General features: G+C 39.1%; 1 protein-coding gene across 9 annotated transcripts in view; it reads left to right on the forward strand.

Moving 5' to 3' along the window:
• Zmynd8 (Zinc finger MYND-type containing 8) overlaps positions 1-26,330 on the forward strand; it is a 427,013-nt gene that overhangs the window by 336,641 nt on the left and 64,042 nt on the right. For all 9 annotated transcript variants that reach the window (XM_071675758.1, XM_071675755.1, XM_071675759.1 and 6 more), the window contains 4 exons: positions 6,804-6,900; positions 11,923-12,106; positions 12,684-15,739; positions 22,608-22,757. In XM_071675758.1, coding sequence (XP_071531859.1) covers positions 6,804-6,900; positions 11,923-12,106; positions 12,684-15,739; positions 22,608-22,757 — 3,487 coding nt within the window. The remainder of the gene's footprint in view (positions 1-6,803; positions 6,901-11,922; positions 12,107-12,683; positions 15,740-22,607; positions 22,758-26,330) is intronic.

Genomic DNA, 26,330 nt, shown 5'->3' on the forward strand with positions numbered 1-26,330 from the left:
AGAAACTGTCTACCTCCCTATACATTTTCAGAGGCGATTTCACTCTTACAGTTATAACTTTGTCATTTCTCTTTTGGCCTTGATTGCCATCTACATATGTTTGGGCATGGAATTGCAAGGTTTCTAAAGCATCTTGGTCCATAGGGCTTTGATCTCATGAATAAGGCAAGGCAGTGATGAAGTGCTGCAGGCTTTCTCCTCTATAGAAAGGTAAGAGCCAACTGTCTTGAAGCAGTTGAAAGAAAGACAGCACCCAGAAGTAGAATACACAAAATGAAGTACCATTTAGGAAAAGTTGATAATTACATCCTTCCCTCAAGATAGCCTGTGGCGCACCGAGGCAGGTTGTTGGTTTTCATACAATTGGACACTAGTCTCTGTGACCAGATGTACCTTGATTTCACCCAGAGAGAGTCATATGGCTGCACCTACGCAAAACCATAGCTGTGTATCACCTTTGAAAATACATGGAAGCAGATAATGTTTCTTGCAAGCATTGTATATTTAAATGGCATTTGATAATGCAATGCACATATGTTTTAGACTGCAGGTGTAAAGAGAACTTAATCATGAAAAAGTTTGTCATGTCCTTGCCACTTTAAGAAAATTATTGACAAAGGAGGCAATACACATTAACAAATCTGTAATGTTGATGAGAGGAAAAGGTGCTAAGGATATACATAGTAGTTATAAGGAAGTAAATCCGTTATGTATGTCAGGAAAAGTATATGCAAGTATGTTGATTGATAGAGTGATGGAAGTGATTGAATGCAGAATAAGTGAGGAGCAAAGGGGTTTTAGGAAAGTTAGGGGATGTGTGGATCAGATTTTTTTTTTTTTGTGGTGAAGATGACTTGGGAAAAGTATATTGCAAAAGGTAAGGAGTTGTATAAATAGATAAGGAGTTGTATGCAGCTTTTATGGGTCTTGAAAAAGCATATGACAAGAGTCAAGTGGAATGCTTTATGGGATGTGTTAAGGGTATATAGGATGGGGGATAACTGTTGAAGTTGTGAAAGCCTTCTATAGAGGAGCAAAAGCACATGTAAGAACAGATGGAGAATTGAGTGAAAGTTTTGACATACATGTGGGTGTTAGGCACAGCTGTGTGATGTCACTGTGGTTTTTATGTGTATATATGGATGGAGTGATAAGAGAGATAAAATCAAAACTTGGGAAAGGGGGTGCAGAGAGGGATTGTGGTGGTGAGGTATGATGGGTAGTGGCAAACCTGTTTACATATGGTACCGTGTTATTTGCTGAGAGTGAAAAGGAGTTGCAGAGGGTTTTAGGGGATAAAGAATACTTCCCACGTATTCCCTGCGTGTCGTAGAAGGCGACTAAAAGGGGAGGGAGCGTGGGGCTGGAAATCCTCCCCTCTCGTTTTTTTTTTTCAATTTTCCAAAAGAAGGAACTGAGAAGGGGGCCAGGTGAGGATATTCCCTCAAAGGCCCAGTCCTCTGTTCTTAACGCTACCTCGCTAACGCGGGAAATGGCGAATAGTTTGAAAGAAAAGAAAGATGAGTGTAAGCATTGGTGATTGAAGGTAGACGCAAGTAAAAGTGAATTAATTGTGTGTGAAAAGAAGCAGTGAAAGTATAGATTTTGTTTACTACATACAGTGAAAGTATAGATTTTGTGTACTACATTGTGTTTTGGATATGAGAGAGAAAGACTGGAAGAGATGAAAGAATTTAAGTACATAAGAGCCGTCTTGGGCAAGTTTGGTGACAAGAGGTAATAGTAGTTGATAGGCAGCCAGTGACCAGGGAGGTATATTACCAGTACTACCCGCCTGGGAATCAGGAGAGTTAGTGACATCTGCTTAATGAGCAGCACTTTAGTGGTTGTCAAATTACACTCCTCTGACCCAGTTGGCTATCATTTCTTTCTACCTCACTCAAATGTGGACTGCTGGCATTCTCTCAACATACATACAATCTCTCCTTGTCATATGTAACACTTGACGACACTTCACTTGCTCAGCTCATTCTTCATAACTCTACATTTTCCTTTGGTGAGCACACTGCACTAACCCTGCCTTTTGGCAAAATGGTAGGAGCAGTAGATAGAAGTAGTAGGTAGGAACATTTTGGCAGGAGCTTTTGGTAGAAACGTTAGTTAGAAGTAGTTGGTGAAATGGTAGGAGCAGTAGATAGAAGTAGTGGGTAGGAACATTTAGGCAGGAACATTAGGTAGTAGTAGGTAGGATCAGTAGATAGAAGTAGTCATTTGGAACATTAGGTAGGAGCCTTTGCAAACACAGTGTAGAGACTTGCTATCTACCAGTGGCCTGTTAAGGTTGAAGAGCAGCACTTGAGTCTTTATTTATGGAAAGTCTGTTGCCGTGGCCACCCTTTTAAGGGATTTCGAATTGGAACAGGCTTCAGAGAATTGTATAGACAAATATTGTAGAGAGCAGTACAAGGTAGTAAAGTCATTGGGTCCCTTAATAGAATGATGAAGGGTAGAGGTGTAAGTATGGAAGTGAAGAGAGGAGGAAGGGGCAGTGAATAGTGCTTTGGCATAAGCTATAACCTGATAGTGTGCATAGTTTCTCAGGTTCTGGGCAGGAAGAAACAGTGACCCAAATCTAGTAGGCAGTTGTCACTCTAGTCAACTGTGTTGACTTAGAAAGTGAAGTGCAAGATGTGACCTTGTTTCTAGAATCACAATCTTCAATTCTGATCAGTGAAGAACTCCTGCAGTTGTAGGTAGAAAAACTGCCAGAGGAATGAGAAGATACCAGTACATTCTTCTCAAGCAGATTCATAACTAAGGGCTTGTCAGAAGTGTGCTGTCATTTAGACCTGGGTGTGGCCCTCATTAATGATGTGCATTCCAACCATGAACATGTCCTGGTCTTTTCTAGAAAGCTTATGGATATTTTATGTGCTTATGAAGAGATATGTAGAGAAAGAAATAGGCAGGCTACACAGCTGGCAGTGAATATTTTTTTTTTTTTCTTTCATAGGCCAAGGCAGACATTTCCTCCCACTCCAGTTGAATAATTGCCCAGACATATAATCCATGTGTTGGTTTATATGTGTGTAATTTAGAGAAGTCCAATAACCTTCCCTCTCCATACTAACTCTTGCTTGCCCCTACCTCAATCCATCACCACCTCTAGTTTCCCGTGTTTGTGATAGTGAGGTAGCACTAGGAACAGAAAAAAAAAGGATGCATTTCTTTACATCCATTTTCCAGCCCTCGTGTGCAGTGTACTGAAACCGCAACCCCCATATCCACAACCAAGCCCTGCAGACCTTTGCACGGTGTTCCCTGGCTGCTTCACATGCTCAGGTTCAGTCCATTGACAGCATGTTACCCCCTGTGTACCACATCTCTTTAGTTCACTCTTTCCTGTGCAAACCTCTCATGTGAACCTCCTGCATGTTCAGGCCCCATTCGCTCTAATTTGGTCTTCTCAGCTGGTTGCTGATTTGGGTGAGAGACTGCAGAAGTTGGTGACTGAGTTTGTGAAAAAGAGCAAAGTTATTAGGTTCAGTAGGGTTGAGGTACAAGTTAACTAGGAGGTAAGTTTGATTGGAAAAAACTAGAGAAAGTGAAGTGTTTTAGATATCTGGGAATGAACTTAGCAGCGGATGGAACCATGGAAACGGAAGTGAGTCACAGGGTGGGAGGGAACGAAGGTTCTATGAGTGTTGAAGAATGTGTGGAAGGCGAGACCGTTATCTCGGAGAGCAAAAATGGCTATGTTTGAAGGAATAGTAGCTCCAATAATGTTATATGGTTGTGAGGCATGGGCTATAGATAGGGTTGTGCAGAGGAGGGTTAATGAGTTGGAAATGAAATGTTTGAGGACAATATGTGGTGTGAGGTGGTTTGATCGAGTAAGTAATGAAAGGGTAAGAGGGTTGTGTGGTAATAAAAAGAATGTGGTTGAGAGAGCAGAAGAGGATGTGTTAAAATGGTATGGACAAATGGAGAAAATGAGTGAGGAAAGATGGACAAAGAGGATATATGTGTCAGAGGTGGAGGGAACAAGAAGCAGGAGACCATATTGGAGGTGGAAGGATGGAGTGAAAAAGATTTTGAGCGTTCGGTCCTAAACATACAGGAGGATGAAAGGCGTGCAAGGAATAGAGTGCATTGGAACAATGTGGTATACCGATGTTGACATGCTGTCAGTGGATTGAACCAGGGCATATGAAGTGTCTGGGGTAAACCATGGAAAGTTTTGTGGGGCCTGGATGTGGAAAGGGAGCTATGGATTCAGTGCATTACACGAAGATATATATATATATATTCATTTCTTTATTATACTTTGTTGCTGTCTCCCACGTTAGCGAGGTAGCGCAAGGTAACAGACGAAAGAACGGCCCAGCTCACCAACATATACGTCCACACACGCATTTATGTATATGGGGGCAGCAAGTATGAGTGTGTACATGTGTATATATGTATATATCTGTGTATGTATACGTTGAAGTGTATAGGTATGTATGTGTGTGTTTGGGCATTTATGTATATACATGTGTATGTGGGTGGGTTGGGCCATTCTTTTGTCTGTTTCCTTGTGCTTCCTCACAAGCGCGGAAGACAGCGAATAAGTATTATAATAGAAAAGATATGTGTTTGTGTGTGTGTGTGTGTGTAAATGCTTATAAATGTACATATACATATCAACATATCCCTGGGGATAGAGTAGAAAGCATACTTCCTTCGTATTCCCCATGTGTTGTAGAAGGTGACTAAAACAGGTGGGAATAGGGGGGCTGGAAATCCCCCCCCCCCCTCCTGTGTTACCTTTCCAAAAGGAGGAATACAGAAGGGGACCAAGTGAGGACTTTCCCTTTAAGGCTCAGTCATCTGTCCTTGACACTACCTTGCTAACATATGAAATGTTGAATATATATGGAAAAAAATATATTTACTCATTGATGTCTTAACTCTCACATATTCACTTGCTTGCTTACAGTGATTGTGTTCATGGTTGTAGGATATAAAGGAAAACCTCCTTTATCAAAAATAAATTACATTTCAACAATGAGGAGTACAGAGGACTTCATCTGTCCCTGGGAAGCTGGGGGCAGAACAACAACCCTGGATGGAGACTTGTTTAAGACTCTCTGATAGACTGATCCATGACAGCCTCTAGTAGGATTTTTAAAGTGTTGGTGTTGAGAGCAGTGTCTTTGACTTGTTATGGTAAGTCGGCAAATTTTTTTGGTGAGCGAGCTTGGAAAAAAATTTCATCTTGTCTGTTGAAAGGCCATATGATGGCTTGGATGCTCTACTCTTATTCCATTTAGAACATCAGCAAGTTTGGTAATAAAAAATGAAGTACTTAACTCTTTGTGAATAGTGTTGAGAGTGTATAACTTTCATGAAGGAGGTTGTACAATACTCAGGATGGTTTCCACTGTTAGGTTTTATCTTGCTGCAAGTGTAACGCAAGATGTTTAAATTGCTGACTCTCATGTTCCCTTTTCTATTGCCAATGCATTAGCCTAGCTTGAACATTATATCTCTTATGTTTAGCTGGCCTATTCTTAATTTGGGTGAACTGCTTTGTCGCTTCACCTATGTTCTGTCTAATTCGTTGATGTGAACTTTGCGTACATGAGAACTTATATTCTATACATAGTTATCAGTATCATACATTATATGTGGCTTAGACATCAGTAGGTCATGTGCATATCTCTAGTTATATCCATACAACACATTAAATGGGTTGTCACTCATAATGAAATGATACGAAACATTAGTAGTACTTTTTACATGATGCACAGTCATCCCAAGTTAACAACAGCCTAGCTACACCTAGAAGATTAGGGAAGGTAACGATAATGATGAAGAACTTTAGTGCTGTAGGAGACACTTACTTTCCACCTACCTATGTACTTACCTAAATACCTCCCTTCCTCCCTCCCTCTCATCTTTATTAGATTCTCATAGCACTTGGTAAGCTGACCCTTTTTACCTGTTGGGATTGTGTTATAAAGTGTTGTGATATTGTGCATTTATCTATATAGGGAACAAGGTCCAGACAGGTGAGAAAATAGTAAAAGTATAGCTACATATGGAACATAATGTAGTTGTGAACAGAACAGATAGATATTAGAATTGAAAAAGATGTGTTTTGAAGAAATTGTTAGAAAAAATATGAATGAAATCCCCTTAAGAAATGGTTATTTAGAATGTATGGCTGATGATAAGTTGAAGAAAAAGATATGTGATAATATTGTTAAAGTTACTATGAGAAAGGTAGACTCGGAGAGAAATGGGGCAGATATGATAATTGAATTTCTCAGAGCTAGAGGATGTTACAGGAATAATTTCTGATCATTTGCAATGGAGGTATTTATATGTTAGGGTCGTTTGAATGGAAACATTAATATCATCCGTCGATTGTATTTGATATGTAGGAGTTAAGAAGCAACAAAGAAGTAACTGTGATAATGCTGATTCTTTAACAAATTTGACTGAGAATGTATGATTATGAGGCAGTAAACAGTTGATCCACCCTTTATAAAAGGAAATGTCTATGAAGATAATAGATGAATAGACAGGTTGACTGTATATATTGTAGAGTGCTTGAGAATTCAGGTATATGCCTGATTCTTGGCAAATACACTTGGTGTAAAAAATGTATTGTTATGTGAGTGATATGTTAATGTTTTAGTTTGTGATTATATCTTCCTAGGTGTGTGGTTTACACTTGCTGTAGAAAATGTATTTTTGTGTGAGTGATATGATAATGTTTTAGTTTGTGATTATATCTTTCTAAATGTGTGTTTTCAAAAGAGTATTTATCAGAATATTTCTCCCTGTTGCAGATCTTGGGTTCCCATAAAAGAGTGCTTTCTCTTCTCAGAACAGATGCCAACACCTCTGAAGAATCGCAATAAAACTTTAGAGTCCTGTCTTCAGGAGGTAACTGAATTTAATATTGTTCGGGAAGATAGAATTCATTTCATTGCCCTTGAACTCCAAATATCAATCTTTCATTCCCAAGCTCTGTCTGTTTTTGCATTTTGTCATCCCAAGGTTTTTCAAAATTGAGGAATTCTATTTATGTGTTGTTATTATTAAACTTAATTGCCATTTCCCATGTTAGCAAGGAAGCACCAGGAAACAGACGAAGAATAGCCCATTCACTCGTATGCACATATATATACATAAACGCCCATACATGCACATATACAAAGATATACATGGCAACATATACACATATACATAAACATACTCAGACATATACATATATACACATGTACATATTTTTACTTGCTTGCCTTCATCCATTCCTGGTGCTACCCTGCCCCACAGGAAACAGCATTGCTACCCCCTGCTTCAGCAAGGCAGCACCAGGAAAACAGACGAAAAAAGGTGACATTCTTTCACACTCATTCTCAAGCTGTCATGTGTAATGCACCAAAACCACAGCTCTCCATCCACATCCAGGCCCCACAGACCTTTCCAAGGTTTACCCCAGACATTTCACATTCCCTGGTTCAGTCTGTTGACAGCACGTCGACCCGGGTATACCACATAGCTCCAATTCACTCTTTTACTGGCACACCTCGCACCCTTGTGTATGTTCAGGCCCCAATCACTCATAATCTTTTTCACTCCATCCTTTCACCTCCAGTTTGGTTTCCTACTTCTCCTTGTTCCCTCCACCTCTGACACATATATCCTGTTTGTCAATCTTTCCTCACTCATTCTCTCCATATGTCCAAACCACTTCAACGCACCCTCTTCTGGTTTCTCAACCACACTTTTTATTTCCACACATCTCTTACCCTTTCATTACTTACTTGATCAAACCACCTCACACCACATATTGTCCTCAAACATTTCACTTCCAACACATTCGCCCTCCTCCATACAACTCTATATGTAGCCCATGCCTATATATATATATATATATATTTATTTATTTATTTATTTTGCTTTGTCGCTGTCTCCCGCGTTTGCGAGGTAGCGCAAGGAAACAGACGAAAGAAATGGCCCAACCCACCCCCATACACATGTATATACATACACGTCCACACACGCAAATATACATACCTATACATCTCAATGTACACATATATTTATACACACACAGACACATACATATATACCCATGCACACAATTCACACTGTCTGCCTTTATTCATTCCCATCGCCACCTCTCCACACATGGAATACCATCCCCCTCCCCCCTCATGTGTGCGAGGTAGCACTAGGAAAAGACAACAAAGGCCCCATTCGTTCACACTCAGTCTCTAACTGTCATGCAATAATGCCCGAAACCACAGCTCCCTTTCCACATCCAGGCCCCACACAACTTTCCATGGATTACCCTAGACGCTTCACATGCCCTGATTCAATCCACTGACAGCACGTCAACCCCGGTATACCACATCGATCCAATTCACTCTATTCCTTGCCCGCCTTTCACCCTCCTGCATGTTCAGGCCCCGATCGCTCAAAATCTTTTTCACTCCATCTTTACACCTCCAATTTGGTCTCCCACTTCTCCTCGTTCCCTCCACCTCCGACACATATATCCTCTTGGTCAATCTTTCCTCACTCATTCTCTCCATGTGCCCAAGCCATTTCAAAACACCCTCTTCTGCTCTCTCAACCATGCTCTTTTTATTTCCACACATCTCTCTTACCCTTACATTACTTACTCGATCAAACCACCTCACACCACACATTGTCCTCAAACATCTCATTTCCAGCACATCCACCCTCCTGCGAACAACTCTATCCATAGCCCACGCTTCGCAACCATACAACATTGTTGGAACCACTATTCCTTCAAACATACCCATTTTTGCTTTCTGAGATAATGTTCTTGACTTCCACACATTCTTCAAGGCTCCCAGGATTTTCGCCCCCTCCCCCACCCTATGATTCACTAATGCTTCCATGGTTCCATCTGCTGCCAGATCCACTCCCAGATATCTAAAACACTTTACTTCCTCCAGTTTTTCTCCATTCAAACTTACCTCCCAATTGACTTGACCCTCAACCCTACTGTACCTAATAACCTTGCTCTTATTCACATTTACTCTTAACTTTCTTCTTTCACACACTTTACCAAACTCAGTCACCAGCTTCTGCAGTTTCTCACATGAATCAGCCACCAGCGCTGTATCATCAGCGAACAACAACCGACTCATTTCCCAAGCTCTCTCATCCACAACAGACTTCATACTTGCCCCTCTTTCCAAAACTCTTGCATTCACCTCCCTAACAACCCCATCCATAAACAAATTAAACAACCATGGAGACATCACACACCCCTGCTGCAAACCTACATTCACTGAGAACCAATCACTTTCCTCTCTTCCTACACGTACGCATGCCTTACATCCTCGATAAAAACTTTTCACTGCTTCTAACAACTTGCCTCCCACACCATATATTCTTGATACCTTCCACAGAGAATCTCTATCAACTCTATCATATGCCTTCTCCAGATCCATAAATGCTACATACAAATCCATTTGCTTTTCTAAGTATTTCTCACATACATTCATTCTTCAAAGCAATATATATGTGTATTATATATATATGTAATATATATGTGTAATATATATATATATATTACACATGACAGCTGAAGACTGAGTGTGAACGTATGTGGCCTTTTTTGTCTGTTCCTGGCTCTGCCTCGCTGGAGGAGGGGGGTGCTATTTTGTGTGTGGTGTGGTGGCAATGGGAATGGATGAAGGCAGCAAGTATGGATTTGTATATGTCTCTGTATGTATATGCATGTTATCCCTGGGGATAGGGGAGAAAGAATACTTCCCACGTATTCCCTGCATGTCGTAGAAGGCAACTAAAAGGGAAGGGAGCGGGGGGCTGGAAATCCTCCCCTTTCGTTTTTTTTTTAATTTTCCAAAAGAAGGAACAGGGAAGGGGGCCAGGTGAGGATATTCCCTCAAAGGTCCAGTCCTCTGTTCTTAATGCTACCTCGCTAATGCAGGAGATGGCGAATAGTATGAAAGAAATGTATATGTATGTATATGTTAAAATGTATTGGTATGTATATGTGCATGTGTGGGCTTTTATGTATATACATGTGTATGTGGGTGGGTGGGCCATTCTTTCATCTGTTTCCTTGCACTACCTTGCAAACGTGGGAGACAGCAAGAGCACTTTCGTGTATTAATCACGTCATCAGGGGAGATACAAAAAAAAGAAATAAAAAGTCAGGTGATATACAATGAAGAGACGTAGCTAGGACACCATTTGGTAAACAAGTGACTGGTAGACAAGTCACTTGTTATTAGGATGAATTAAGGTATAAGGAGAAACACATGTAAGGTAAGTATCACTTGGTGTGGATAGTGAAGAAGAGTAACAAAAGAATTGTGAAGAAGTAAGTTACTTGGAGATTTATTTTAAAAGAATTATGCAGGAAGCAGTAAGGCCTGCACAGGTGGCATCCACTTAGTGAGATTTACAAATATTTTACATTGTGTAAATATGGCTCTTCCTTATCAATTGGTGAACTTTATATTTTCAAAATGCTGGTTATGTAATGTGCATCTAAAAGAAATCAGTTTTGGAAAAGTTTTTGTTTTACAATTGTAGGGATAAGAAATGGGCATAGTGCTTGATACCTTTCCATACCTTTCTGCCCCAGGAGTCCCTTTTATGATGCTCCAGTATTGCTCAAGATGTTAGCCATTCCCACCTTGCAGGATCAGAGGTTTTAAAGTGGGCTGATGTTGTGTTGTATCTTTGTTGTTGTTGGATGAATGCAAGGCAGTTAAAGAGAAAATGTTCATTGTCTTCAGTGTGGAAGTTGCATCCGCCCTTATGTTTGTAGGGTAACTAATAGCTGTGAATTTGAAATTTCTTTTGTTGCATTGTTACTGTTTCCTCATGGCCATTTCAAGATATTTGAAATAGAGTGGTAAACATTAGTGTTTATCTCATATGACTACAGGACTCAGATCACAGGTGTCTGACATATGTTTGCAAGACTATAAAGATCATAACCATAAATGCTGAAATGCAGATTCATATTAGATTTAATGGTCCTAACTCCAGTCACTTACTCATTAGATTATATGGTGTTTGCATTGAAGTAGTTCAGATTTAGGTAGGTCTTTGGTGACAAAAAAAAAAAAAAAAATCAGTGTAATCCAGAAATGCTGGTGGATGAGTTGATATTTCATTTGATTGATCTTGCCCACAGCTTATACAGTTATGTGACCATGGATTTTTTTTTTCTTCCAAGCCTTACCATCCCTGCTTTTAACTGCTAGATTGTTATATTGATCATGCATTTGTCAGTGAAGTGTCTTGTAGTGAACAGTGCTTTTCCAGTTGTCACAGGGGATTCATGTGTTAGTATGCATTAGGTTTTCTTTGAGGGATTAATGTTGTCTGCCTTTTATTTTATTGGTATTACTCCCTAGGTAAAGTACTTCTAGGAAAATGTTAGGTGTGAAATTGTGTAGGAAGAAAATGGGAATATGGAAGATGATTAAAGAACTGAATTACTTGGAAAGTATTTGATAGAACCACTAGAGTTAATATGGCATGCTGAATCTATATCAGATAATGGTATGTTTTAGATAGTTTTTTAATTATAGTTGGTTAACCAATTTCTTAGTAGTGAAAATAACATATTTAGTCATGGATATTGTATGATCCAGTTATTTGCATACCAAAGCATTTACTAAATGATCAGTGATGTCTTTTGCTTTCGTGTTTTTAGCAAAAACTTGTTTTTCAAATCATTACCTGCTAGTCTCTTATAGATTAATTTTTAAGATGTATTTAATGATCAGAAGCATTAGATTGCATAATGCCTGAGAATTAAGATTTTGCAGAATATATAATTCTTTATGTACAGTCTGTCAAAACAACCATTTTAGGGAGAATGTCTGGTGCTGAATAATCTGGTTTGTAGTATCTTTATTCATTTTTGTATGTTTGCAGGTAAATGAACACATAGCCAAACTAAGGGAGAGATTTGGCAAGTTCAAGTATGCTCCTCACCGTGTTCAGTTCAATCCCTTGGACCCAGAACAAATAAAGGTCATGCTTCCAAACTACAAGGGCCCCACTCCTCTTAGAATAAGATCCCAGTCCAGAGCACTCTCCAGGTTATCCGGCCATTCAGGTATCATCATTGGTCTTCTGCTGCCATGTTAGAGGTGTGACTTGAACCAAACACTGGACATATAGCTCCATAATCCCTTCTGCATGTAACCAAATTTCAGACCAATAGGTTATTCTTATCTATTATCTCCAAGTGCTCTGTTTGTTCCTCTGCATGATTGATGATGATGTTTCCAGATTCTGCTGCTTTGAAATGATTGATATCTTTATACAGGGCAAATACGCTTATGTTTTTTTAATTGGCTGAGATTGTGTTTAGTGGAAAGACAAGGGATAAGGTAGAATATATAGTAAAGGAATGTATGTGTTAGAAAGAGGGTTATCTGCAAAGGACAGTGAAATATACTGAACACAGACTTTAAGAGAGATTCTGCATATGCTAACATTCACTGAATACAGTAGAATGTATTTTATGATGTCTATCTATCTACATCTCTGACGCCTGTTCCAAATGGAACTCCCTCTATGGGGTAGCCATGGCAATAGAGCCTATTTCATGGTGCTCATATATGTAAGTAGGCATGAAATGTATAGATAAAGCTTGTAAAATCAAAGTTTAACATGAATCACCTTTCCAGATGATGAGACCTCCTCTGTCGCCTCAACTGACAGTGGAGCATCAGTCAGACGACGTAAAAGGGAGTCTGGTACTTCCTCTGCCACTCAAGGGACAGAGACAGAGACAGAGATTCCTAGCCGAGCTTCTGCCCTTGGAGATGATGATAAGATGGAAGATGACAATAGTGTGACCAAGTTGGAGGAGGCTGAAGAAGAGGAAGACCATCTGGATTCAAAGAGTGTAAAAGAAATAAATAGAGAAATCAAGGTTGTGAGAAACAAAGATTCTGATGAAGAGGTGGGAGATGCAAAACTAACTTTAGAACTGTGCAATAAAACTGATGACCATGAATCAGAAGAAGAACTGGAGGATTGTGGAAAATATCCTGGTGAGAACTATGAGGATGATGAGAATTCTGATGATGAAGATGACTCCTCCTCCCTCATGAATGGAAAGTCATCTGATGTTAGAACAGTGAATGAGCAGAGTGATGATGATGATCAGCATCATGATGCAGTTGAATATCCTCTCAGTAGAGAACAGTTTTCAGTGTGTAATGAGAAAAGTGGTTTTGTAGATGAAATAGAGAGCAGAGAACAAAGTGAAGATGAAGGCAGTAATAGGGAAGGTGATAGGGAACATAAAGGTGAGGATGAGGTAGAAGAGGAGGAGGAGGAGCTAGGCAATCTCGTGTTGAGTACAGAAGGGGAAGAGGCACATGATGATGAAGATATAAGTAATGAACATGAGAGTGCAAGTGAAAAGAAAGATTCGGAACAAGTTAAGACAGATTCTGCAGAAGTGACAAAAAATTGGTTGAAAAATGATGTTTCAAACCCACTGAGCATTAAATCACATGAAAATGAATCTGATAGAGCAGTGAGCAGGGAAAGTCAGGTAGATAGTGAATCAGATAGTGAAAAGTTTAAAAATATTATATTTGACATGAATACCGTCAGATTACCCAGTAGTATATTTAATATGCGTGAAATATGTGAGCAAAGTAATGGTGGTAGTGAGAGGCAGAAAGAAACAAGTATATCCATAGAAGATAACCAAAGAACAAATGATTATGATATAGGTAAAGGTGATGATGAAAAGAAAATTACTATAAAAAGTGGTGAACATATAGGTACAGAAAATGAGTTTAAAAGAACAAGAAGTGAAGTTGATGATAATGAATTTGAAGATGAAACAAACAAAATTAAATTACTGAAAAATATGGAAAGTGACAGTGATTCTGATAGAGAAGATAGTGATATTAGAAAAAGAAGCAGTGGATTGAAAATCGATTTAGACAAAAGTGATGGTGAAAGTGAAAAAATTGATGAAAATTATGAAGATGATAGTAAACATAAAGACAGAAATGAGAGTTATGTGGAAGGAAATGAGCCAGGAGTAAAGAAAGAATATATTAGTGAGGGTGTTTATGAGGCAGAAGAAAGTGATAGTGAGAAAATTAGAACAGGTGCTCTAAGTGACATTGAGAAGCTACGAGAAAATGAGTTTGATAGAGAGAGAAATGAAGAAAAAATTATTATGAAGGAAAGTGAAAGTGATGAGGAAGACGAACATATGGACGAAGAAAGTAAAGCACAGGAAGTTAGTAGTACAAAAGAACATGAAGAGGAAGAAAAAACAGAGAGAAAAGTTTTTAGTAAAGAAGTTGACAGAAAAAGTAATAGAGATATTGAAGAGAATAGTCAGGATGGGGATAAGGAGGACAGTACCAAAAGCTCTCTTTTTGATGCTGTTCAGTTGATGAAAACAATGGGGACAATAGCAATAACTAGATTAGATGGCAAGAGCTTAGATCATGATAGTGGCAATGACAGGGTGACTATATCAGTGGCCAAGGATCATCAGAAATCTGAGGAAGGTGATGAAGACAGAAAGAATGAAAGTGAGGAATCAAATAGGACTAGTCCAAGTTCACATAGACCTTCTCCAGTTCCAAAAGTGCCAGAAAGCAAAGAGATGGAGCAACACATATCGTCTTTAGGTTGTAGTGTAAGTGTAACAAAAGCAGTGGAAAAAGAGAGAGACAGAGATAAAGAAAAAGAAAAGGATAAAGAAAAAGTGAAAATGCCGTCTGGGGTGGACACCACACGCCTCAGTCCATCAATTTCCATCATTCCAATGTCAGGAGGAAGTGATCGCCATAGAAGTAAAACAACTGTTGCTCCATCCTCATCACCAAGCTCTAGTCTTAGTTCTCCAACAGTGTCATCACAGAATGCACCCAGGAGTTCACCATCAGTCAGTGCACAAAATCCACCCCAGAGTTCACCTTCAAGCACAGCACAAGGTGCACCACCAAGAGTCTCATCATCATCATCAAGCAGTTCACCTCAGGCAGTCAGTGGCAGTAACATTCCTCCACCACCACCTCTCTCGCATCCACAATCAGCCCCAGGAAGTAATATTAACTCAAGGGGTGTCTTTGGGCCTCCTCCCCCGGGCAGTCAAGTCATGGGAGTAGGAAGTACTCGTGGTCCCATCATGACCACCCCAGGTATGAGGATGATGAGTGGGGGAGGACCAGGTATGATGGGGCCATCTCGTATGCCAGGTGGTCCACCTACCAGACATTTACCACCAGAAGCTGGTCCACTTGCTGCTCAGCTTCATAAACACTCCCAGAAGTTAGCAGAGGTTATGCGAGCTACTCTTGAGGATGTTCTGGGTGGTCTTGTTATGACAGGTACCCCTGAAGCTCGTGTAGCAGCATTACAGTTAGAACTGGAGCGTACTAATTGGCGTCATCAACAAGAGCTCGCTGAGGTACGACATAATGCTGATGTTATGTTAGTAGAGATGAGGGCAAACTTGGAAGCAGAAAAACAAAGAGCTGTGGATGAAGTGAAAAGGCAAATGGAACAACAAATGTTAGAAGCACGGAGACAAATGGAACGGCAGATGGTGGAACGACTTGCTGAAGTGCGGAGACAGATGGAGGCAGAGAAGCAAAGAGCAGTTGAAGAGACTAAGAAGAAACAGTGGTGTGCCAACTGTGGCAAGGAAGCTTTATTTTTCTGCTGTTGGAACACCTCATACTGTGACTACCCTTGTCAGGTGAGATAGTTATTGATCATAGTATTATTTGTTTTACAGGACAAGAAGTTGTAGTTGTATGGAACAAGTTAATATTAGCTGGCAGATTTAGTAAAGAACATTTTTTTTTCATACATGTTTGTCATTTCCTGCTTTAGGGAAGTAGCATCAAAAGCAGGGAACTGAGCCTTTGAGGGAAAATTCTCACTTAGCCCCCTTCTCTGTTCCTTCTTTTGGAAAAATAAAAACTGGAGGGGAGGATTTCCAACCCCCTGCTTCCTTGCCTTTTAGTTACCTTCTATGCCCATCCCCAGGTATAAAGAATGTATATTATAAAGAATATGTATTATACTTAATCGCTGTTTCCCACATCAGTGAGGTAGCGCCAAGAAACAGACAAAGAATGGCCCATCCAATCATATACGCCTATATATATCTACATAAACTCCCACACATACACGTACATACACAGACATATACATAAATACACATGTACATATTCATACTTGCTTGCCTTCATCCATACCTATGCCTTCCCTGCTTCACAGGAAACAGCAATCGCTACCCCCTGCTTCAGGAAGATAGTGCCAGGAAGACAGACAATAAAGGCCACATTTGTTCACACTCAGGTCTCTAGCTGTCATGTGTAATGCAGCAAAACAGCTCCCTAACCTCATCCAGGCCCCACAGACCTTTCCATGGTTTACCCCAGACATTCACATGCCCTGGTTCAGTCCATTGACAGCACCTCAATTCCCTGCACGCCTCTCACCCCCTTGTATGTTCAGGCCCCAATCAATCATCATCTTTTTCACTCTATCCTTCCACCTCCAATTTGGTCTCCTGCTTCTCCTTGTTCCCTCCACCTCTGACATATATCCTCTTTATCATTATTTCCTCACTCATTCTTCACATGCCCAAACCACTTCAACACACCCTCTTCTGCTCTTTCAACCACACACTTTAGATACCCTCACATCTCTCCTACCCTTTCTTTACTTACTCAGTCAAACCAGGGGGATGTGTTGGAAATGAAAGGTTTCAGGACAATGTGTGGTGTGAGATGGTCTGATTGAATAAGTAATGAAAGGGTAAGAGAGATGTGTGGTGATAAAGAGTGTGGTTGAGAGAGGAGAAGAGGGTGTGCTGAATGTGGTTGAGAGAGGAGAAGAGGGTGTGCTGAAATTGTTTGAACATATGAAGAGAATAAGAGAGGAAAGGTTCACAAAGAGTATATATGTCAGAAGTGGAGGGAACAAGGAGAACAGGGAGACCAAATTTGAGAGGGAAAGATAGAATGAAGAAGATTTTGTGTGATTGGGGCCTAAACATGCAGGAGGATGAGAGGTGTGCAGGGGATAGAGTGAATTGGAACGATGTGGTAAGATTGGGTCAACTGTCAACCTGCTGGCAATGGACTGAACCAGGGCACCTGAAGCATCCAGTGTAAACCATGGAAAGATATGTGGGGCCTGGATGTGGATGAAATATATATGTAATAGTGTTCATGTTACAGCATCCTGACACTACTTAAACAGTGACAAACATGCAAAACTGGCTTACCCAGAACAGTATGTCTGCATATCCAGTGATGTCTTGGGTATAATTATTATTGTAATTATTATTATTATTTATTTATTTATTTATTCATTTATTTTGCTTTGTCACTGTCTCCCGCGTTAGCGAGGAAGCGCAAGGAAACAGACGAAAGAAATGGCCCAACCCACCCACATACACATGTATATACATACACGTCCACACACGCACATATACATACCTATATTTCTCAACGTATACATATATATATACACACACAGACATATGCATATATATACTCATGTACATAATTCATACTGTCTGCCTTTGTTCATTCCCATCGCCACTCCACCACACATGAATTAACAAGCCCTCCCCCCTCATGTGTGCGGGGTAGCGCTAGGAAAAGACAACAAAGGCCACATTCGTTCATACTCAGTCTCTAGCTGTCATGTAATAATGCACCGAAACCACAGCTCACTTTCCACATCCAGGCCCCACAGAACTTTCCATGGTTTACCCCAGACGCTTCACATGCCCTGGTTCAATCCATTGACAGCACGTCTACCCCGGTATACCACATCGTTCCAATTCACTCTATTCCTTGCACGCCTTTCACCCGCCTGCATGTTCAGGCCCTGATCACTCAAAATCTTTTTCACTCCATCTTTCCACCTCCAATTTGGTCTCCCACTTCTCGTTCCCTCCACCTCTGATACATATATCCTCTTGGGCAATCTTTCCTCACTCATTCTCTCCATGTGACCAAACCATTTCAAAACACCCTCTTCTGCTCTCTCAACCACACTCTTTTTATTACCACACATTTCTCTTACCCTATTATTTCTTACTCAATCAAACCATCTCACACCACATATTGTCCTCAGACATCTCATTTCCAGCACATCCACCCTCCTCCCCACAACTCTATCCTTAGCCCATGCCTTGCAACCATGTAACATTGTTGGAACCACTATTCCTTCAAACATACCCATTTTTGCTTTCCGAGATAATGTTCTCAACTTCCACACATTTTTCAGCGCTCCCAGAACTTTTGCCCCCCTCCCCACCCTATGATTCACTAATGCTTCCATGGTTCCATCCGCTGCCAAATCCACTCCCAGCTATCTAAAACACTTCACTTCCTCCAGTTTTTCTCCATTCAAACTTACCTCCCAATTGACTTGTCCCTCAATGCTACTGTACCTAATAATCTTGCTTTTATTCACATTTACTCTCAGCTTTCTTCTTTCACACACTTTACCAAACTCAGTCACCAGCTTCTACATACACATACCTTACATAAAAACTTTTCACTGCTTCTAACAACTTGTCTCCCACACCATATATTCTTAATACCTTCCACAGAGCATCTCTATCAACTCTTATCATATTCCTTCTCCAGATCCATAAATGCTACATATAATCCATATGTTTTTCTAAGTATTTCTCACATTATTATTATTATTTATTTTTATTTATTATACTTTGTCGCTGTCTCCCGCATTAGTGAGGTAGCACAAGGAAACAGACGAAAGAATGGCCCAACCCACCCACATACACATGTATATACATACACGCCCACACACACACATATACATACCTATACATTTCAACGTGTACTTACATATACATATATACACATGATCACCATTATCCCTGGAGTAGGGAAGAAAGAATTCTACCTCCATATTCCCACACACGCACATATACATACCTATACATTTCAACGTATACATACATATACATACACAGACATATACATATGATCACCATTATCCCTGGGTTAGGGAAGAAAGAATTCTACCTCCATATTCCCATACACGCACATATACATACCTATACATTTCAACGTATACATACATACATACATATACATACACAGACATATACATATATACACATGATCACCATTATCCTTGGGGTAGGGAAGAGAGAATTCTACCTCCGTATTCCCTGTGTGTTGAAGAAGGTGACTAAGAGGGACAGGAGCAGAGGGCTGGGACACTCCCCCCCTTGATGTATTTCAATTTTAGAAAGATGGAACAGAAGAAGGAAGCAAATGGAGGGGCTCATTCTCTTGAAAGGCACATGGCTTGTGTGTCTGAGTGTGTGTAGCTTAGCCATATGAGAAGAAAGGAGAGGCAGGTAGTATGTTTGAGGAAAGGAATCTGGATGTTCTGACTATGGGTGCAACAGCTGAAGGGTTAAGGGTAAGACTGATTTGGAAATTTCATAGAAGTAAAGTCAAGGATTGGTGTGAGGGCAAAAGCTAAGGAAAGGTTAGCACTTCTGCTGAAGCTGGAGTTGTGAAAGCATGCCAAAATGTGAAAGGAATTGAGCTCCAGACTGTAATGAGTAAAAGTTGAATTGGATTACAAGAAATAGATGATTATTACTGCTTATCCACCCTGCCATGACAAGGAAGATCATGAGAGGCAAGTGTTTTTGGAACAGCTGAGTAAGGGTGTCAGCGGTTTTGATGCAAGACTGGGAAGTAGAGATGGGTGTTTAAAGGCAAAATTGAGTAATGTTTTAAAGGCAAAATTGAGTAATGTGGCTGTTGGGAGGCACCAAGTATGCCGTAACACAAATGGAAATGGTAAACAGCTTGTAGAGTTCTGTCCAGAAAAAGGATTGATGATTAGGAATACCTGTTTTATAGAAAGGGACATACAAAAATATATGTATGTGAGTAGGAAGGATGGTCAGCTGGCACAGTTGGATTATATACTTTGATGGGCGTGCAAAAGAGCAACTTTTGGATGGAAATGTGCTGACGTGCAGATAGTCAGATGTCTTATCTTTACCTTTTGGAGGCAAGGGCGAAAATCTGTAGAGATTTTTGAAAAAGAGGGAATGTTGCAAGTGGAAAGAGACTGGTGACAGACAGTGAGCTTTGAAAAGAAACATGTGTGAAGAGATACCTGGAGAGATTGATTGTAGAGTGGAAAAGGGTGAGAGTAAATGAAGCTAGGGGAATGGGTAAGGAATGGGATGTATTAAGGGAAGCATTTTTGGCATATTTGAGAGAAGCATGTTGCAAGTCTCCTCTGTGTCTGTTTCTCCTCTGATTCTAGCTTCATTGAGTCTAACATTCCTTCACCTATTGCTCCTCTTACTAATCTTATGCCCCTTACCGTAATCTTTTTTCAAACTGTCTGAAAAGTGCTTCTCTCTCAGGCTACAAGCAAGGCTTATGGTCCATCCCCATGTACTGAAAGAGTGTGCCTCTAAACTTGCACTACTCGTCTGTTCTATTTCTGTTTAAAAACCAGAACTTTTCCTTCTTGGAAGTATGCATTGGTACATCCTATCCATAAGAAGGGTCACTCTTCTAACCCCTCTACCTATTGTCCTGTTTCTTTGACATCTACCATTTTCAAAGTCTTTTAATCCTTCCTCTACTCCCTGATTTTCCGTGAGGCAAGATCCACTGGTGATATTCTTTCCTGACTTGCTGATGTTAGGTTATCATCTCTGAAAGATTTTTGGGAAATGTTTGTAGTTGCCCTTTTTACAAACAAAGCTTTTAACATGGTGTGGCATTGGGGTTATATCTTTAAGCTACCCTATTATCACTTCCTTCCCTCACTTTGCTTCCTCATATCTGGCTTCCTTTCTGGCCAATCTGTTTCCATGCCCCTCAAGATTCTATCCTATCTCCTCCATTTTTTCTCCTTTTTATCAACAATTTTCTTTATTCCACAAGTAAACAGATGCATCTTTACACTGACAACTCAGCACTGCATTCCTCCACATCCTTCAATTCTGTTCCTTCTTTCATTCAATCTGCATTTTGTCCTGACACAACTTCCTCAGTAAACTCAAACTTGACAGGATATATCAGTGGGATAGACAAAAAGACAAAATTTTGGTAAGTTTAATGCCTCTCTAAGACCAAATTTCTGTCCTTCTCTCTAACGAAAATGCCCCCCAACTTTCTTCTCTTCTTTGACAGTTCTGTAATTCCACCTCTTGAACCAGTGAACATATTTGGTATTACTGTAACATCCATTTTTTTGTGGAAACCCCACTTTATGAAAGTGGCTAAGTCTGCCTTACAGAAACTGGGTGCCTTGTTTAGATATTGAAATTTCTTTTTTTTTAAACAGTTGCTCTGTTTATGCAAAGGATTGATCTCTCCTTGTATGGAGGACCACTCTCATTTCCAAAGTGCCATATAAATAGAGAAAAAGCAGTCATACAAGCTTGGGAAGAATGACTAGGAGTGTGCCACAGCATAATAACAGATACATAGCCTAGTAAGATTAGAAGTATCGCACACTTATGTTTGAATATATTGTTTAGCTTACGAAAGAGCACAGAGATAGGTTTGCCAGGAAGTGTGGCACAATTCAGGGAGGGACACTTAAACTGATAGGATTATCAGGAGTTCTAACTCAACTGGAGTATGCTTAGACATAGCTAAGAATTCTCTAGTATATTGCTTATTTATAGCAAGCTGGCAAACAAAACTAGGATCACTTTGAAATGTATCACATCTCTAGCAAACACACAAGGCTAAGACTGCTAGAAAATGTGGTACAGATGTAGAAGGCACATAGATAGCTAGGGTATGCTGAGGGCCATTGCCTTTATAGGCTTAACATAAACAGTTTTTATTGCTTGGAACTGTGTACACCACATCTTTAGAAAACATGCATATGCTTGGAATTACCACGCAGTTATCATAGCTCTTTCAAACATACACAAGTATTTGGAACTGCAATGAGGTTTTCTGCGGCTGTAGCATGTACATAAAAACATCTTGGATTGGTAAGAAGTTTGCTACAAATTTTTGGCAGGGTTCTTCTACATGCACAAATGCTTCTGTTGCATGCATACAGACTAGGATAGCTGCAAAATGTTTTCATGGAGCATACCCACATGTAGTGATTGCAGGATGTGCCATAGTCCTAAACAGTGTTTCTTTTGCTAGAATTAGCAGGAAGTGTGGCTTAAGCTTTAGTAAGTACAAATACAGCTTCATTTTGAGGTGTAGATCAGCTTTCATCATGTTCCTGGGAGTAGATGTTGGTATTGAATATTAAGATAACCCTCAGATCAGAATGCAGTTAAATTGGCTATTTTCTTTTGAAGGGAATGAATATTCTTGCACTCAAGAATCAGTTACAAAGATGTTGGAGGCTCAGAATTTATAATATAGTAGAAGGAATGAAATGAGGGATATTTCAGGGAGTACATAATTCTGTAGTTTTGGCCAGTTCAGCTCATTCAGGAATAATATTCATGAAAAGTTATTTACAAATTTACTGGACCCTTCTTGTTGTTAACTTTCATAGAATGGGAAAATAATTATAGCTTGATGATTTTTTTTTTTATTTTTTAGCAATCTCATTGGCCCCAGCACATGTCTGTATGTGGTCAGAACAGTGATGGTGGAGGTGGTGGTGATGGAGGGCCAGACTCAGTCAATGGTGAGGCTAGTGCGCATTCATCCAGGGTTTCTACACCTGTTCAGAACTTAGTTGCAGCACAGGTAAGATGCAAATTTCACTTAACTTGATCATTGTAGAAACTGTTAGCCAGATTACTTACAATAAACATTGTTCTTACCTGTATGTATATATGTATATTGATATGCAAGATTCACAGTTCATTGATATCCAAAAGTGATTTCATGAAATGATTGTGTGTACAACTTGGATCGCTATAAATCTCATTTATGCAAAATTCACAATTCATTATCCAAAAGTGATTCTGTGAAATGATTGTTTGTACATCTTGGATCACTATGAATTTCACATATGACTCTGTTAGTATGGTTCCACATGTTACTAGACTTCACCTGCTTGAGGTTATACCCTGAGTGAAAAGTCACTTTTGGTGAGACCGAATCTCTAGGAGAAGTCTCTTTAGAGAACTTTCACTCAAAAGGCATTCATATTTTTCTCTTATTGTAAGTAATGCATCCTTGGGCTGGAGTAGGCTCTAGAAAGAGATCCTAGGTAACGCCAGGACTTTCTTAGAAAGTGGTCATTGTGTAGTTCTGAAATAGTTGATATGTATTCCTCCATTACGTCAATAGAATTATTTTTTTTAAATATACAGTAACCATTGTGGCTAGCACAAATATGTCATATTTTATTTAATGCATACTTTTCACTTGCTTTGTTATTATCATGTTTAAGGTTTCCATTGAATTCTTATTTAGAAGACATAGGAGAGAGAGTACCTTCTTGTTTATGAGTACATATGATGAAATTTTGTCGTTATACAGGGCTAGCATGTGGTGCTCACCAAATTTCTTGATTAACAATACTGCTTTTCTTTACTGCCATGCACTGCATGATTATCAATCTTTGATTCATTTGGAATTTATTTATATAGGCTTGTATAATATTTTTCTGTGCTTACGCCATGCAGGTTTCTTATTTCACCTGGCGGGAGATTAAATAGTCTTTCCAGCTTTCTCTTTAAATACACCTGTTGTTTCTTGAATGCAGATAACCTGTTGTTTCTTTCTTGAGATGCTTTAAATCCAAGCGCAATGTCCTTGATACTCTCACTGTATTGCTATGAGTAGATTATCATGTATCTTTTTCCTCTTGCTCTTAGGCTGTAAAGCTTGAGTTCTTTCAGTCCATCACATTAATTCTAATGATTCATTTCTTGATTTTGATGATAAAGGGTTTCAGAAATCTTTGATGGTGACTTTACAACACAGAAGTATTCTAGTTTGCTTTTATGTATATTGAACATTTTTGTCATCGCATTTTTATCTCAGTTATAATCTTCGTTATCAGTCCATTCTTTACTTGACTTAAGAATGTGATTTTATCAATCTCCAAATTCTGAATTTTTCATTTTTTACCCATGTCTTATCTCTGTCCTGTACAGTTTCTTATCATATTGGCAAATTGAGTCTCCTCTGCTGATGACCGTATATACTTTTGTATAGGTCGACCCTTGATTTTTGGCCAAGAAATCATTCATTTTTGATAACCTTATGTATAGGTCAACCCAAATTTTTAAGGGTTATGGAACAATGAATTAGGGTAATAAAGCACCATATTTTATGGCATATAAAACTCATTTCAGAAAATCCTCACTAAAAAACACTACATCTTATAAACTGAGGATTGCTGAGCTTGAAAAACCTTGTGCCAAAGGCAAACTGTTTACCATTTATTATTATGACACTTTACACTGAAATGCAGATAGTCTCAGCAAAAATATATACATTTCCATTTAAGTATTTATTTAAGTTTGTTAGGATAGAATGATATTGTAATACATTTTTTTTTAGCAGAAAATCATTCAAAAAGCAATTATGGTAAAAATTTTGAACAATGAAAGAAAACAAAAGTCGATTGTTTTCTTCATGATTGTATCCCATTTCCCACTGTAAGACATACATCATTTTAGCAAAAATATTACACTCCTATGAATTTATTATATCAAGCACAGTATAAATAGAATATCATTGTGATATAACAGTGATTTATCACAAACTATTAAAGAATGAGTGAGTAACATCTCTTGAACATGTTAGGTAAAGAATGTTAGGTAAAGCCTTTTGTTTTCGTCATGTATGTTATCCTTTTTACATTGAAGTACATCACGTTTCAGCAAAACTACTGTTTATTTTTGAGAATATATTCATTCAGGCACAGTTAAGGTAACATATACTTGTAATGTAACAGTTTTTAACTGAAAACAGTTAGAAAAACGTGTACTGTCCAGCTGATACAGTAGAGTCCTGGTCGCAGAGGCTTTGCCTTTGCATCAGTCCTTTCTAAGCAGCCTTTAGGATTACCGTACATTGAAATTGTGTTTATACTTTTATTGTCTTGCTTCTTATTTTCCAGAAATATGACAAGTATGAATATAATACAGTGTTATCGTACTTTTGATTTACAACTATTCAGTCTTAAAAATACATAAGACACCAAACAGATACCAATACAGGTGTTTTTGTGACTCTCCTTCCAAAATAAACCGAATGTGTTCAACCAATATTCTCTTCAGGATGGATTCAAGAAGAAACAAGTTCATTGCAAAGTTCAAACTCTGAGTGATTGGATATGCAGAACAGACTAACAACTGTGCAGCAGCAAGGGAATTTAAGGCATCCAAAAATAATTCTAGAGAATTGATAAAGCATGCTGCACAACTTAAGCATATGCCGTAAAACAAATATGCTAACAGATGAAAGTGTAACAAGTGGCCACAGTTAGATGTTGAAGTGCTAAAGTATGTCAGTGAAAATTGACAGAATGGATATGTTGTTTCCTGCAGATTACTTTCAATCTTTTCCTTGAAACTAGCAAGGAAAATAGGCATCACAGATTTTAATTCGAGCCATGATTGGTTCTCAAGATTTCTGAAAAGAAATTATTTTGTACTGAGAAAATATCACATCGTCTTCCACAAGAACTTGGTGACAAGGTTATTGAATTTTATGAATTTTGATATGCCAGTCAGTAAAGCAGTGAATAAAGTTGGTGAAAAAAGTTTTAGTTAAAACTATTGGACATGAAAAATCAAGATTAACAGTTGTGCTATCATGTATGGCGGACAGCACAGAGCTGATGCCCATTGTAATATTTAAGAAAAAAGAATCCAAACCAAAGGTTTCCAAAAGGTATAGTCATCCATGTGCATGAGAATGGATGGATGGATGAAGGCGGCATACAAATATGGCAGCAAAAAGTGAGGAACATATGACGAGGGAGACTACTCAGAGAAAAAGTCATCTTGTGTGGGATATGTTTTGGTCACATCTTGTTGACAGTGTTACTGCTGGAATTAAGAAGGAAAACACTTCTATAACTGTGATTCCTTGGTGGATTAACAATCCATTCAAAGATGTCATGAGAGTGAAGTGGAACAAATGGATGATGGAAGTAGATAAGGCATACACAAAGGAAGGCAACATCCAAGTTCCATCACTGGCAGCATTATGGGAATGGATTATAGAGGCCTGAGATACAATCAGACCAGAAATTATGGTGAAATCTTTTAAGAAATGCAGGATTTCGAATGTTCTTGATGGAACAGAAGATAGCTTGTTGTGGGATTATGCGGCTAATGACAGTGATTAAAGGTG

Source organism: Panulirus ornatus, chromosome 21, assembly GCF_036320965.1.
Source record: "Panulirus ornatus isolate Po-2019 chromosome 21, ASM3632096v1, whole genome shotgun sequence".
Classification (NCBI taxonomy): Eukaryota; Metazoa; Arthropoda; class Malacostraca; order Decapoda; family Palinuridae; genus Panulirus; species Panulirus ornatus.